Source organism: Candoia aspera, chromosome 9 (assembly GCF_035149785.1).
Source record: "Candoia aspera isolate rCanAsp1 chromosome 9, rCanAsp1.hap2, whole genome shotgun sequence".
Classification (NCBI taxonomy): Eukaryota; Metazoa; Chordata; class Lepidosauria; order Squamata; family Boidae; genus Candoia; species Candoia aspera.
In genome coordinates, this window is record NC_086161.1 from 24,310,653 (window position 1) to 24,326,661 (window position 16,009).

The 16,009-nt window shown below is 44.5% G+C and overlaps 1 protein-coding gene and 1 pseudogene across 1 annotated transcript; one reads left to right on the forward strand and one right to left on the reverse strand.

Moving 5' to 3' along the window:
- Positions 1 to 709: 709 nt before the first annotated feature.
- Positions 710 to 1,237, reverse strand: LOC134502907 (basic salivary proline-rich protein 3-like). The gene has a single exon (XM_063311423.1). It carries the CDS (start codon positions 1,235 to 1,237, stop codon positions 710 to 712), a length of 528 nt encoding a protein of 175 aa, XP_063167493.1.
- A 760-nt stretch (positions 1,238 to 1,997) lies between these two features.
- Positions 1,998 to 7,730, forward strand: LOC134502908 (leucine-rich repeat LGI family member 3-like; annotated as a pseudogene).
- Positions 7,731 to 16,009: the final 8,279 nt, after the last annotated feature.

Below are 16,009 nucleotides of genomic sequence, written 5' to 3' on the forward strand. Positions count from 1 at the left end.
TCATGGTGATAGAAGAGGGGAGAAGCAGACTCAAGTTTTGAAGACATCTTTGGGATACAGATTAACAATCTTCATCAAGAAATCTGGTGGGGCAGAAGTGAATTTTGAAAACATCTGTTGAAGCTGTTTACCACAGTACATCTATATATCTCAGCAAATTAAATCCTTGGAATGAGAATTTATGTTTCTGTCTGTCTGTCTGTCTGACTGACTATCCCTGCGAAATGTCCACCTGCATAAAGGTCAGGCTTATTAGAGGCTTCTCTGGGCTGGAGCCCTTTAAGAGCTGCCCAAAATGCCAGTCTCCATGCGCTGTGAAAATCAGTGCCAGCTTCTCTTTGCTAGAACCTGATCAGAATGTCAGTCTGGGAAGGAAATGCAGTTGAGACAGACGTTTATTCAGTAAGATACAGTCTGTAAGTTCCATAAAATGATATTGGAATAAAGTTCTTAAATAATTTCTGGCTGGCATATAAAAATCTGTGGAAATTGCCAGGTGGGATAATACATGAACTTCCATATCTTAAGTGGCTTTTAAAAAATCCTTTTTCTCTTGCAATTAAGAGAAATAGTTAACTCAATGAGTTAAGCTGCCGCTCCTTCCCTCTCGGCGCTGCGGAATTTCGGGGGCTTTCGGCTCTTTAGGCCCGTTTGACCAACCCCCCGCCTTGCTGCTGGTGGGGCTGAGGTGGACAAGGATCGCCTGGGCTTAATTTAAGTAGCCCGGGCTTGGATTCGTCGGTCTTCCCCGCCTGGACTTGGGTGCCTGGACTGGCGGTGAGCGGCGGGCTGCGGCGGGCGTCGGGAGGTCCCCGGGGACTCTGCGGCCCGCGGGCTGGTGCGGCGAGCTGAGCGGGCCGGAGCCGGGCGACGCGGCGGCCTCGACGGCGTGGAGGGGTGGCCTGAGCGTCTCCGCGGTTCCGGACGAGCCTCGGCAACGGGGCTTGGGGGGCTCACGACGACTGCGGCTTGCGGCGAGGGGCGGCGGGCCTGGTGTTTTTCTGGCCCCTGGGCCTCGGCAGCGAGGCTGGCCTGGCAGCGGTCGGCGGAGTGGCGAGCCGCCAGAGCGACGAGCCCTGGATGGGACGGCCGCCCGGGCCGGGCCTTGGTGGTCGTGGCGACTCTGCGGCGTGTGGTGAGGAGCGGTGGGCCTGGGGCTCCCTTGGGTGGGTGGGTGGGTGGGTGGGTGATGTAGAAAATGTAGGGGGAACCTTACCAAAACATGGCCCCTTATCATCTTGTTCTTTTTCCTCAGGTTCATTGAGAACAATGACATCCAGTCTCTGTCAAAAAATGCCTTTCGTGGGCTTAAGTCCCTGACGCATCTGTGAGTTTTCACTTACACCAATGCACACAGCTCATTTCACACCCATCTGGCTAAAGAGTCTGGAGCCTAAGATAATTTTTCTCTCTTGGTAGCAAGTCAAAGAAAACATGGTATCTATCCTCGCGGTGATCAGGACCTCTGAGATGAATTAAGTCTTCAGATTTTTGGAAGAATTCTTCCCCTGAGAAGGAGGCTTCTGTTTTTCTACCTCATTTTCAGGGTTCTAGAATTTCTCTACCTTGAATGGTGGAGTATTTTTGAACCTTTTGTCTTGCTGCAAAGTGGAAGAGAGTACTGGGATTTTTTTTTTCAGTTGTACAACTCTTCACGACTCTTAAAAAGGATGAACCTTTGCACATTGAAGAATCTTTCAAAAAGCATAGCTGCAGCTTGCAACTTTGCACATTGAAGAATCTTTCAAAAAGCATAGCTGCAGCTTGCAACTTCCATTGTTCAGTCTTAATGTGAGGACAATGAAATGTTTGGCACAAAACAGCTGTCCTTCCTTTCTTTCAGATCTTTGGCCAACAACAACCTGCAGATGCTGCCCAGAGATCTCCTGAAGCCTTTGGATATACTTAGTGATCTGTAAGGCCCTCTTAGGTTGGGAATACTTTAAAAATAACAGTAACAGGAATAATAGCATGTGGGTGGCCATTAGGGGTACTAGATGGGCAAGTGACATCATGGGCAACATGACATCATCATGCAAATTACACAAATTACATAATTTGTGCCCTTTGCACAATGACCTCATGATGCATGAAACATCATTGTGTATTCTACTAGAGGCCTATGGTAATCTGGCTAATTCTTTCTGAAAGTAGAAATGTCTTTGGGGCTCTGTCTACCCATACGATTGTTAATTTCGTCAACAGTAGGTCATCGAGACTGCATCCAAAGATTAGCTTTAGTTAAAAGAACTAAGGCAAAGTCTTTGGGTGAATCCAGCCAACTGGGACAATTTAAGTCCAAGTTCCAAAATCAATGGGTGTGAATAATGAATGGAATATGAGGGAACATGGTTTAAACACACATCTATTATTTTTGCACTGAAACCAGAGAGACTTAGAAACAAGAATGTGTAACTTAAGTATGACTGGATAGGATTCCAGGTTTTTAAAGATGTAAATTGCATATTCGCTTAGCCCAGCTGCCTAGCCATTAAAAGAATGATGTGCTGAAAGTGAGAGAACTGGAGCTGAATTCCCACTTACCCAGGGGGCACTAGAGCAGGGCACAGGGCCAGAAGACATTGACTTAATTGGCTGTAGAGAGACCTTTCAGATATGTAACAGGACGATCCAAACCTTAATTTGTGTAACACAAACACTTCATTAAAAAAGGACAGTATTGGGCTATGTTAGGGATTGTGCATCATTCTCTGTCCTCATCCTCATTCTGCTGATTAATTACCAGGGACCAGTTCAGGAATCATCCTAACGTAGATGGCAAACAATGAGGTCATAACATTCCCCAGCCATGTGTGTGGTTTAGCTTTTACCGACTACCCGACCAGTGATAGGTTTATGGTTCAATACGCAAATGCAGCAAATGGGTTAATTCAGTAAAGCAAGTTGTCCGAAGGCAGCTCTTGATGGTCTTACAGTCAAAGAGAAAGATGGGCCATTAGTGCTAGAACCAAATTTTCATTTCTAGTTCAGCCCCACGGTAGAGCTGACTCCATTTCCACACTTGGTTTGTTTCTTTGGGGACTACATAGGGCAGCCTTTCTCAATCTTTTGACCCTGGAGGAACCCTTGAAAATTTTTTCAGTCCTCAAGGAACCCCTGCACATTCAGGCTCAAATAGAGGCCAGGAATCACAAAATGATTCTATTCGTTGCATGGGTAGGCCTGTACATGTGCATTAATGGTGTTCTTAAACTAAAGAATGAAACATACCTCTTTAATGTGAAGTTGCCTGAATTTGAAATATTCTTTAAATAAATCATGATTTCCCAGGGAACCCCTAGTGACCTCTCGTGGAACCCTAGGGTTCCATGGAACCCTGCTAGAGAAACCCTGATATAGGGCCTTGTCTTTAGAGTTGAGCTGGAGAAGGTCATTGATGGTCCTCAAATTTTCCCTCCCCATAGAGACCTTCGAGGGAATTCTTTGACCTGTGATTGCAAGATCAAATGGTTGGTAGAATGGATGGAGAACACCAACACAAGTATGCCTGCCATTTTCTGTGGTGGTCCCCCCCAGTACCAAGGCCAGAAGATCCGAGAGCTCCCTCTGAAGGACTTTGACTGTATCACCACAGGTAGGAAGGGATGTCTTTGCATGGCCGTCTAAGAAATGGCATCAGAACTCATAAATCAGGTCAAGAATTTGGTTTATCAGAGTTACATTCATGTTCTCCAGCTGCCTCTGGAGCTCAGGGTGAGGTTGCCATCATTTTTTCCTTAACAACCACCATGCATTTGTTAAAAGCTAGCTAGTAAAATGAGGATTTGCTGGTGAAACTTTTCCTATTTCCACTTCTTTCTGCTAGGAGAAGTCACAGACAAAAGGATGGATTCATTTGTAAAATTACAGGATTTTACGTCAGTTAACCTAAAAAGTATTATGGACATTATTTGACAAATTTTCAGTGAGGCTACTGGAATTTCTAAAAAAAAAAAAAGATTGCATATAGAAAATGAGGCCCAGATGCCAGTCTGCCTTATGATCAGCTGGTGTTTTAAATATAGCACAAATATTTTAAAAAACACAACAGCAGAGTACTGGGCATCAAATAGGACAATACAATTCCCTGGATTGGATGATATCCAACCAGTGGTTGAAAACAGCTGAAAAGCTGCACAACTGGGGAGAAAATGTTTTGGAAACGGAGGTGCCATATGAGTATGGCACTGTGACTGCTGCCTCGGAGCGGGTCTTTGGGAAGCAAGGGGCAAGACTTGACTGAAGCCATTAATAAAATAAATACAAATGAAAAGTTTTGAAGGGACTATGCTGATGACACTCAAGGCTTTGGTGCATGTGAAGACATCCACAGGAGGGGTCAGAACAGTCAAAAGGGCAGCTGTGCCCCCATGATTGAAGCCCCATGTGTTGCATGTAAAACCAGGGTGAGTGTGAAGGTCGTGATCCTGTTTGTTATTAATTCAAAGACTCTTGCCACAAGCCATTAAAGGATATGGAAGAGATCTTTATTTAATACAAGTGATCATTTCCAATGCAAAGACTAGACTAAAAAGCCCGTGCAAAATGTCAGTTACATCTTCAACCTTTGCACCACCCCACTCCCAGATGAGGAATTCACTCTGTGACAACCCCTCCTTTCTTCTCACAGTTCTTTCATTCCTTAGTCATAAATCCTTCACTAACAAGCTGATAATGCCATGCCATTTGTGTCAGCCTTGTACCAGCCGTTCGACTAAGCATCCTAATCAACAATCCTAATGGTCCCACATGCCTAACTAATAACTACAAAGCATTCCCAACAACCCTGCAGGTATGCTAAACTAATTACTGCAAATCCCATTACCAAATAGTGGCAGGATCTTCCATCCTGACAGTGAGCCTTTGATCACGTGGTCCTGGCCACCAACTTGACTTTTTTGACCTCTATTGTGGATGCCCCTAGCTCAGGGGGATCCTTGGATGGAAACCACATTTTGTGGTTCTGGTATCTTGATTGTAAATTCCTCCAGGTTTTATGGGAGCCCCTTAAACATGATTGGTTCTTCTCCCCCACCCCAGACTTTGTGGTGCACCAGGTTCTGCCCTTCCAGTCTGTATCTGCTGAGCCCTTCACATATTCCAGCGACCTCTACGTGGCTCTGGCCCAGCCAAGCTCCAGCAGCTGTACCATCCTGAAGTGGGACTACGTTGAGCGCAAGCTACGAGACTTTGACCGCATCCCTGGTAAGGCACAGCTGCAGGGCAAAAGGGGACATCTGTTCACCCTGGTGTGGTTGGAAGGCAACAGATTGGGCACATACAGCAAGGGAAAGGTTGAGGACCCATTCACAGTGTGGGGTGAGGAATCTTTAGGGAGGAAGGTCACCTCAGGCTGTGAAAAAGAGATCCCCTGCAGATTTATTTAAAAGACTTATATGGCTGCCTATCCCAACCATTTAAAACAAGAACAGCACAAATGAATGAATGAATGAATGAATGAATGAATGAATGAATGAATGAATGAATGAATGAATGAATGACAACCACAAGCAATGCAGTGCCATACTATCAAGGTCTGACTCAGAACCCCCCAAAATATACAAACCATCATACAAACCAGTCTCACCAGATATCCTGGTCCAAGTCTTGGTCAAATCTTTAAGGTTTTATAGGAGGCCACGAGGGATCAGATCACGGGAGAAGCATTGTTCCACAAGGCAGATGCTGTGGCAGAGAAACAGGTCTTCTGCTTTCCGTTGGATGTCACTGCTTCATAGAAGAGACCCAAAATTTGCCCACCCTGTTGGATCGGACAGGATGGTTGGATGAAGTTTCTCAAACTCAAGCTAGCTTTGCTGCATTCTAAAAGTGCAAGTCCATGTTGGCTGGGAAGGCCATCTGGCAAAGAATTCTGGGAGCTGTAGTCCAACATCTTCAGAGGGTGCAGGATTAGGGAAGGTTGTATTACGGGCACTGTACACATTTTCACCAACACCCATTTGTTGTGGGGGGGAGGACTGCATTGAGAACAAATGCACAATTCTTCTCTCCGATGTAAGAATCTGGTGGCTCTATGCACCCTGGATATTCTAGACCGTGGTTCTCAACCCTGGCAACTTTAAGATGGGTGGACTCCAACTCCCAGCTAGCGATGCTGGCTGGGGAATTCTGGGAGCTGGAGTCCACCCATCTTAAAGTTGCCAGGGTTGAGAGCCACCCTTCCCCCCTTCCTTCCTTCCTTCTCCCTCCCTCCCTTCGATTTATGAGATGCTCCATTCCAAAATGTCTCTAAGGAGCTTACAGAAATAAAGTAAAAAGGATTCAAAGAAAAATTCTCCCAAACCCAGTAACAGCCGACTGTCTAGCTCTTGGCACACTGCGGGAATCAGACCTAGCAACCACATTCTGCAAACAGTCGTTACAGAAAGTTCACTTCCGTTTTCCTAACATTATCTCAGATTACGTTTAAATTGCCTGCCTTGGGTGTTTGACTTCTTGCCCTGACTTACGCTGCCTTCCACAATGGGGTCTTCTCCCCAGGCCCTCTCCTAAAAGGCACGGGGACCAGAACCTGTCCCTTGCCATCCATAGGGTTTCAAAGGAGCCTCCCCAGATGTGTCGTTCCCTGGAAATGTTAGCCTGCAGCTCCCCATTACCACAGCAGGAGGGGATAAGAGGCGTAGACACTCCTCTCTGCAGGTGCGAGAGTAAGGAATTCCACTTGGGAGGTCCCAAGGTCACTATTTGGGTATCCCGTATTTAAACGATAGCGGCGTTTCGATCAGGTGAGAATCTCAGTACTGGACCTCGACCCCCATCCTCTCCCGCCAGCTCGCTCACCTACTCAGACGGGCACAGAGGACGTTTGGGCTCCTTGTGATGCAGCGGTGCTCACAGAGCGCGCCTGCTGTCGGTCGGTGTTCTGTGCTGACCCTTTCCAATTCTCTCTTGCAGCTCACTCAGCGGTTTACTGCAAACCGATTGTGGTAGAATCCCACCTGTACGTTGTGGTGGCTCAGCTTTTTGGGGGCTCCTATATTTACCGCTGGGACACCAACATTGACAAGTTCGTTAAGATCCAAGATATTGACAGCCAGAAGATCCGGAAGCCCAATGACATCGAGGCCTTCCAGATCGACAATGAGTGGTTCTTTGTCATCGCCGACAGCTCCAAGGCGGGCTCTACCAGCCTGTATCGCTGGAACCAGAATGGCTTCTATTCCCACCAAGACCTGCACTCGTGGCATCGTGACACCGATGTGGAGCACCTGGAGGTAGATGGGAAACCCCGACTGATCATCTCTAGCAGCTCCCAGGCCCCTATCATCTACCAATGGAATCGCTCACAGAAGCAGTTTGCCCACCTGGGTGACGTCGCAGAAGTAATGGATGTTCAGATGGTCAAGCATTTCCAGATAGAGAGAGACAACTACCTGTGTCTGAGCCGTTACATTGGTGATTCCAAGGTGGTCAAGTGGGAAGGGCTGCGATTCACAGAGGTGCAGAACATGCCCTCTCGAGAACTTTCCAGATATCTCAGCATCGTTATATGGCTCTGGGTAGTGACTTCTCCTTTACCCACATCTACCTTTGGGATGAAGACAAGCAGAAGTTTGTGAAGTTCCAAGAACTCTCTGTCCAAGCTCCACGAGCTTTCCAGCCTATCCCTTTGGAGGACATGAGTGTCCTCCTGGCCCCCAGCTTCAAGGGGAACACACTGGTTTACAAGCGTATTGTGGTAGACCTCAGCTTGTAGGACGGCTGAGTCATTCCTCACTTCCCCCCAACGTGCACCACAGCAGCCCTGCTCTACTGCTGAAAGCACTTGCAGCATTCCGTGGCAACTGGCCCTGGTGATCACCGGGACACAGTTCCTTACTCCCTCTCTTCTGCTTGCATCCTATTCAGCTGTTCCGCCTGTTCCTCAAAAGCTCGGTAGAATATGGAAGGACCGTATCAACGGGCATATTTGCAAGACCCCTGGATCGCGGGCTTTTGGGTCCATGCAACAGAAAACACATTTCTTCACCCAGCCCCAGATTTAGTTGCACAAGTGTGAGCACTACAACAGTTGCCCATAAATTGTGTCCAGCGACACGCACTAGTGTATTCTCACAGTATATCCTATCTCGACTAGTATATCCTCACAGCTTACTGAATCCTTTTACAGATATGCAAATGACTTTTGGAGGTGCCCCTTCAAAGAGCGCATGAATCTTAGGTAGCAACTGGTTACCTCAAAATAATTACAAGGAACTTTCATGTATCATAATTTAGTCTGAAATTGCTATGTTTGTTCATTTGTGTTTACAGGGCACTACTGGTCACTGTCACCAAATCACTGTTCTGCTTTCTTCACCTTTGCTACTTCTGTTTTTTCTTAGGAGGCAATGGAGAAGACACTCCATAAAACCCGACTTTGCAAGGAAGGAATGGAATAGCAATACAGGTAGTCCTCGATTAGCAACCGCCTCATTTAGTGACCATTTGCGGTTACGACGGTGATGAAAAAGTAACTTTGTGACCAATCTTCATATTTACGACCACCGCAGGTCTGTGAAGTAAAAGCTCAGTCGTCGTTTCACTCGCAACCGCTTCGCTTAACAACCTAGTTGCAGGTCCCAATTGTGGTCGCTAAACAAGGATGACCTGTATAAAGCATTCTCATTCTACTCATCTCTCTTTTTTGGAGTGTGAGGTTTTTGGGGGGGGTTTTGGTCCCAAGCAAGATTTTTGGTGGCTCTTTGAATCCGACTACCTTTCCTTTTCATTTCAGAAGGCTTCCACAATGACCTTTCTAAATGCTATGTTAGCAATATGGTTTTTTAAAAATCACATTTTAATTTGGGCTACGTTTTCCTGCCTACTTTAAAAATATTAAATAGTCCCTGAATGGCACTTCTAAACTAAAGAAGCCTTTTAGCCTGAATTAAAAGTGGAAACAGTAAAATCCTCTCCATGCCAGCTCAGAAGAAAGTCCCTTTGCATGGTTTTTTTTTTTTTTTTAAATGAAATATATTCAAGTCTGTTGCCCCTTTTCCATCCACAGTGTGTACCTGCAGATGTGGAAAAACAGCAAGAGGGGGTCAAACCCCCAGTTCCAGTTCCATAAGCAAATTTCTCCAGAAGAGATAGTTTTTATCTCGATTTATATCTTAGATCTTATATTTCAGTCAGCTATTAGAATCCTGGGAGAAGGAACGTAGATAACTAATTTGAGGGTAACTCTTCCACCCTGATCACTACAAGTAGTGAGAAAAATCTTACTCTAATGGCAGAGCTTTCTGGAAGTGTCCTGTTAATTCCCCCCCCCTTTTTTTTTGGGAGAACCTCATCTTTAAACTGCTCTGTGCCTCAATCCATCCGTGCTGGCTAGGGAATTCTAGGAGTTGAAGTCCCTGCATCTTAAAGTTGAGGTTGAGAAACAATGCCCTCTAGCAATAGAGTCCATAATTTGTACTGTCTAGAGTGTACTCCGAATATCGGGTGATTGCATCTGAAAGCGCTCAAACATGACTCCAATGTTCTTTTTAGGTCTACCTGATAAAACAATATCAGCCAATAACAAGTGGCTGACTTTGGTGTCCACGTGGGAACAGAGGCATTGGTTCTGCTGCAGGGTACCAGCTATGCTCTCATCATCCATCACTTGTCACAAACTACTGTATGAGGTTACTGGGAATATGGTATATGTGGCACCTCCTGTTCCCTTGGACCACAACACTGAGATGCAGTTATGTACTGTTCAAAAGACATTCTAATAAACCCTAATCTCTAATGTTGGGTTCACGAGGGCAGCTTGGTTGGTGCTCTATGTGGGCAGCTTTTCATTTTCAGTTGGGTGATTTGGGTAGTCTTGATCTCCAGCTGCAGACCTAAGGAATACACCTGTTCGGGTGATGTGTACATGTGTGGAATGGACCATGAGGACACTAGTGGGCAGTCCTTCCTCTCACCAGGCTATGAATTTGCAGCAAGGAGCCTTTGAAGACATGTGAAACTTAACTGTGAAGACCCAGTCACTGCTGTTAGTGTGTTATGATCTACACCCAAATATACCATCTGATCAGATTCAATTTTACCAAGATGCCTTTAACCATGTGATAGCCTATTTAATGAATTAGCCATTCCTAGTTTGCCATAACAGTCATTTTGTAATAGGTATCTGCTGTACACTCTGAAAATGGTGTAACATGTAGTTTGGCCATCAGCCCCATATAATAGATTTCAATGGGATTTTTCATCCGCACAGAATCAACCAGACCGCCAAACTAAAAGCGTGAGCAGCTGATGCCCAGCTGTGCCTTTAGCATCATATTTTTGTCTGCAAGTTGCTGGTATTTAGAAGTAATTAAAGAGTACATTACATTGTTTGGGGGGGGGGAGTTGCCCCAGACCCCACCCAAGAAAGAGGCCCATCCTCTTCAGGGTTGGTTCAGGGTTTGGAAATGATCTGATGGGTCAATAATTTTCATTTAAATAATTAAAGCTAACTTAATGTTTAATATCATGGCCAGGAGTTATTTCAATATTTAGTTAAATATCATTCCAAGAGTTATTTCAATATTTTAGATTTCCCCAGAGATCTCTCCCATTTATTAGGCGTTGAATTCAATGGGCAAAAAACAATGGGGGAAAATGTCAATGTCCAGAGAGTGATGTCCGTTGGCTCTTCGAATACTTAAACCTGTACGATTTTCATTGTAGGAAAGTTCCATTTCTAGCTTTTCAAGCCACAGAAACAAAGAGGGATGAAAGTGAAAGATTAGAAATCAAGGGCAAAAGGAAATGAGCCAAATAAAGGCATGAAGACTACTTATCTTTCTCTGCTCCCTTAACCTCGTGATCTCTAAACTCATTCTCAGATTCCTGGAGTTTGCATTTCCTCTGAAGCGAGAAGAGATGTATCAGGATGATGGTTTCAGGAATCACGATCGTGTGCACCTAATTTATTATGCACTTAAAATATCTGACTTTAAAAGCCCTCTCTCCTTCTCTTTTCAGCTACGTGCAGATCACAAAGACAAATTCATTCTTGTATCAGTCCTGCTCATTATTTCAAGATGGGCCCAAAATCAAAGCCCTCCCCCCAAAACGGAATAGCCATTCAAAGAACGATAAGATTGAAATCCAGGTTACTTTTGTATTTTTAGGATATATTCCTATTCCTATAAGTATGTATGTATGTATGTATGTATGTATGTATGTATGTATATGTTACATTTTTGTTACATTTTTATATGTACGTATGTTTGTATGCATGTTACAGATTGCCCATTTTCTCTATCCAACTGTTCTTTCCTTCTCACCAGATTTGGTAGCAAATCTGATGGAATCCCAGCACAGAATTGAACTGGGCACATCCAAAACAATTGAAGAACGGTTTGGATGGTCTTTTGAAATCGGAAAACTTCCAAAAGGTCATTGGTGTTTCAGAATTCTAGGGACACAGAATATGTTTCTTCAAACCCTGGTCTTATTCCCCCACTCCCCACCAGCTTGCCAGAGCAATAGCCAGACAGGGCGACTGGTGGAATGACACGGGGAGAAATAAACTCTGATTTATCAGTTGGATTTAACCAACATGCTAAACGAAAACACAGGTTTGTTTGCTTTGGGCTTAATCTTTCCCCTGCCTTTCTGGGCCAAGGGACATTTTGCTGATCTTTGCTGGCCTCGAGAAACCTAAGCTAAGTTGCCATAATAGTTCTCCCTAGCATAGGGTCCTACCACATGAGCCTCGGTCCTTAGAACAGCCCTTTCCCTCGTTTTTCTTCTGAATTTCACTTGAGGGTATCTTTGAGCCTACTTTTATTGATGCAAAGTGTGGTGGTTCTCTGTGACACAGTTTTCCATCACTCTGCAGCCTTCCTGTCTTGACCATCTGAAAAAAAAACTATCTCAGTAGTTCCCACCTTATGTTTTCTCTTGGATATGTGTGGAAAGCCAAGGAGGTTGTAGACCATTGGAAGACTGAGCATTTACAGACCACTTGGCCATTCTGTAGCCGAGTAAGCGCAAAAACTCAGAGAGTGCTTCATAAGCTATCTACTCTCGCACACATCCCGTTCAAGAAGTGTGAGACTGTTTTCACAGAATGTGTAGTTTTACTTTGATGGTTACCTTTCTCAGCAGTAGATCCCTTCAGATGTGTTGTACCTCAAATCCCATTTCAATGCCCACATTCCCCTAGCAGCAAAGTCGACATATTATGGAAGTTGCATTCTAAACATCCTGAAGGCACCAGGTGGGAAAAGACTGCCTTAGAACAGAGAATAGGTTTTAGGAAAGATCCTATGCCTGATGGGAAAGGAAGAAGGAGCAAGAAGGGCTTCCTGATGGCCTTTAAATCCAAAACAGAGATGTCTCTGCTTCTCCCACAGAATTCATTCTCTCTGATCTCAGAGTCCAGCCAAGGGGAATCACAGACAAATTACTTCAGGGGAAGTTGTAGCAGAAGGATTATTATAAAGTACCTACCTGAAAGTTCTAACATGTTGCTGCCAAAAAAAGGGGGTACAAACCATGTGTTCATGCATTTCCTTCTCATGAAGTCTGCTTCTCTTCTCCTTTTTCTTTTCTAAATTACTGGTAAACCATTGTCTGCTTCATCTGGAAATAGAGAATGAGGTTGAAACACAAGAGGAGGGTGGCAGGAAAGGCAGGTGTGAACAAGAAGCACGCTCAGATTCATGGCTTGCTTGCTGGAATACTTGAGCAGAACCACACTTCTGGAGGAGATAAAGTGATGCTCACAGCTGCTAGATGTCTTGGTGCTCTTGAGGGAGGTGGGAAACAAAAAACACAACACAACATGGCAGTGGAAAAGAATGTCTATATTTTTGCCAAGAAAAGTACATGGATGTGCCTGTCTAGTCAGGCACCAGGAGCTGAGCTGAGCTCTACATTTTATACTGTAGCAAAGAGAAGGAAGATCCTCTACTATCTTTTGATCACAAAACCTTAAAATGCAATGTGCATCCATTGGCTTCATTATGCACAAGCAATAAAGATTCCACACTTTCCCTTTAGAAACATAGGTACTTTATATGATGCATTATCTCCCTCCCTCCCTCCCTCCCTCCTTTTCTATGGCTGCCCATCTCCCAGGAGTGACTCTAGTCTGTGTACAAGGTTAAAACCAACAGCTGGAACAACAATCCAAATAATGAAGCCTAAGGTTGCAAACAACAAATTCCAACTTACCTCCCACCTAAAGCCCTAATGTAGACAGGATGAAGACAGCAAAACAAGAGACAAAGGAAAAAGAAAAGAAGGTGCTGGAAGATTGTGGTGAGCCCACCACTGGAGAGTCACATCATAAGTCTAAAAGACACATGATGTCACGATCTTGGGTATACCCGATGGAAGGCCATCTAGCAGGGCTTTGGGTATTGCCAGCTTCCAAAGATCTACATAGGAAAGGACATAGAAAACCAAGCATTTTGGGTTCCACGTTTTCTTTGTGATAGCCCTGTAACATAGGGCAGAGTTATAACCACCAAGCTATCAAAAAGGTAAAAGAGAAACATCCAAGCCCAGCTACACTTTGCAAAAACCTACATCCAGTCTGACAAAAGCATGTGGGAAAATGTGTTACGGTCTGATGAAACCAAGGTCGAACTTTTTGGCCATAATTCCAAAAAGTATGTCTGGCGCAAAGACAACACTGCACATCACCGAAAGTACCCTATACCCACAGTGAAACGTGGTGGTGGCAGCATGATGCTTTGGGCTGCTTTTCTTCAGCTGGAACTGGGGCTTCAGTCAACGTGGAGGGAATTATGAACAGTTCCAAATATCAATCAATTTTGGCACAAAGCCTTCAGGCCACTGCTAAAATGCTGAAGATGAAGAGGAGTTTCACCTTCCGACACAACTATGACCCAAAGCATACCTCCAAATCAACAAAAGAATGGCTTTACCAGAAGAAGGTCAAAGTTTTGGAACAGCCCAGCCAGAGCCCCGACCTGAATCCAATTGAAAATCGGGGGGATGACCTGAAGAGGGCTGTGCGCAGGAGATGCCCTTGCAATCTGGCAGATTTGGAGCGCTCCTGCAAGGAAGAGGGGGCAAAGCTTCCCAAGGCGAGATGTGCCATGCTGAGAGACTCTGACCCCAAAAGACTGAATGCTGTCATAAAATCAAAAGGCGCTTCAGCGAAGTATTAGCACACTTATGCAACCCCGTTATTCTAGTTTTTTATTTCTATTTTTTCGCCCTAAAAAATTTCAAGTTTGCTTTTCAACTGAATTGTACAGCTTGTATGTTATATTAAAGGTGGGAAAAATTCTGAAGTGATTTATCTCGGTCTGATTTTTTTTCATCTCAAAAACCTGGCATTTTAACAGGGGTGTGTAGACTGTTTACCTCCACTGTAAACCCTTTACTTTACAGCACTTCAGGAATGAAAGATCTAAGAACATCGACAACTACCTGGTTACACACTCCTTGTTCCTGCACAGCTGGAACACAGTGATGATTACTAACCTTTGACCCCTCAGGAAAGCTGAAGCCGTAAAGACGTGATCTGCTGCCCAAACGAAAGCTTTTTCCCGCTTGGGTGAAAGGGAAGATTGGGTTCCAGGGTTTGCTTCTGTCTGGAAGCCACTCCTGGACTATTTGCTTGCAGCGCAAAAAAAAAAGAAGTCTCGATTTTGGGTTTTGATGACTAAATGGCTTGATTTTAGAGAAATAACGTTGCTAAATGTTTGAGTAATAGTAGGAGATGAACTTTTGAGTACTTTCTTGTCTTGTGTGCTTCTCTATTCCTGCAATGTTTGGGCTTTTCTTGTTTCTCTTTTAGACTTGTGTTCGGTATTCTGTGTTTTAATTGTATCTTGAAAAATTAATAAAGCCTCAAAAGAAGGAAAAAAGAGTTTGGGCACCAGGGAAAGCGAGCTTAGCTCTTGATAGGCATCTCTGATGTGCTCCTTGGCCTTGGCAGTGACCTCACTCTGCATCATCAGGTTCTCCTCTGAAAATTCTCTTTGCCCTTGCCTCACAATGCCCTGGGTTACCATAGGGACAGCAATAAACAATTTTATATCAAAACTGCTGGCCAGTCTTTACTGGATGCTCAACGGTTAGGCGGCTACTGTTAGTGTCTCCCAACATTTGGAATATTATCTTCTTCTCTGTATCATGGCAGGTAGGAAATGGTGCCATTTGCCCTTTGAAGGAGTCCCTTGTTTCTCCAGAAGACTCATTCCGAGGCAAACTGTCACATTGGAGAGGCACAGCTGGGGAAAGGATAAGATCTGGGGATGGGCGATGAAAGAGAGAGGAATGGAAACCGTGATAGAAAGCCAGTCAGAAGCAAACCGATGGGGTGAGCCATCTCCAAACCCAATTTTGGGAAATTCTTGACTTCTTTTTGTTGGATGTGCTCATATCGTGGGTACTTTATGCAGGGCAGTTTTATATATTGCTGACAATAGATATTTCTTGAAGTATTTTTTTAAAAATAGAAATAGATTTTTAAATCTGGTTCCTCATCCAATCTAAAGTTTAGCAGGAGGAGTGATGGAACAGAGGGATGAAAGGGCACCTGACTCAGAGAGGAGGAAAACAAATATCCTGATGAACTGCCTTGGCTTATTTCTCTGTGGCCGAGAGAAGAGACTTCAGTGTCCTTTTAAAATTTTAGGAGGAATGTCAACTCCTTGGAGATCCCTACTCCCAACTACCTTTATTTGTAAGAAGCCTCCAGTCAGCGGGGTGTAGGCAAGGGTATATATCTCAAACTTCTGGCAGTGTGACTGAGGGCTAAACTACATGATACACCCAGCCCCCCTCTCTTCTTCCAAGGATATGGTGAAAGGAAGGAAAATTGCTCCTTTCTGGCCAACCAATCTTTCGCTCTCTTTCATCTTGGGACATGTATTGAGGAGAATGGCTTTGTGCCTTTGTGTTTAGCCTCTCCAATGGACATTTTTGTGATTAGGATCTGTATCCAATATTTGCCTATTTAAATCCCTTCAACCAGAGGTGTGCCTCTAAAAGATACCACCAAAAGGTAATGCTTTGTTGTGGGAGAGGAGTAAGG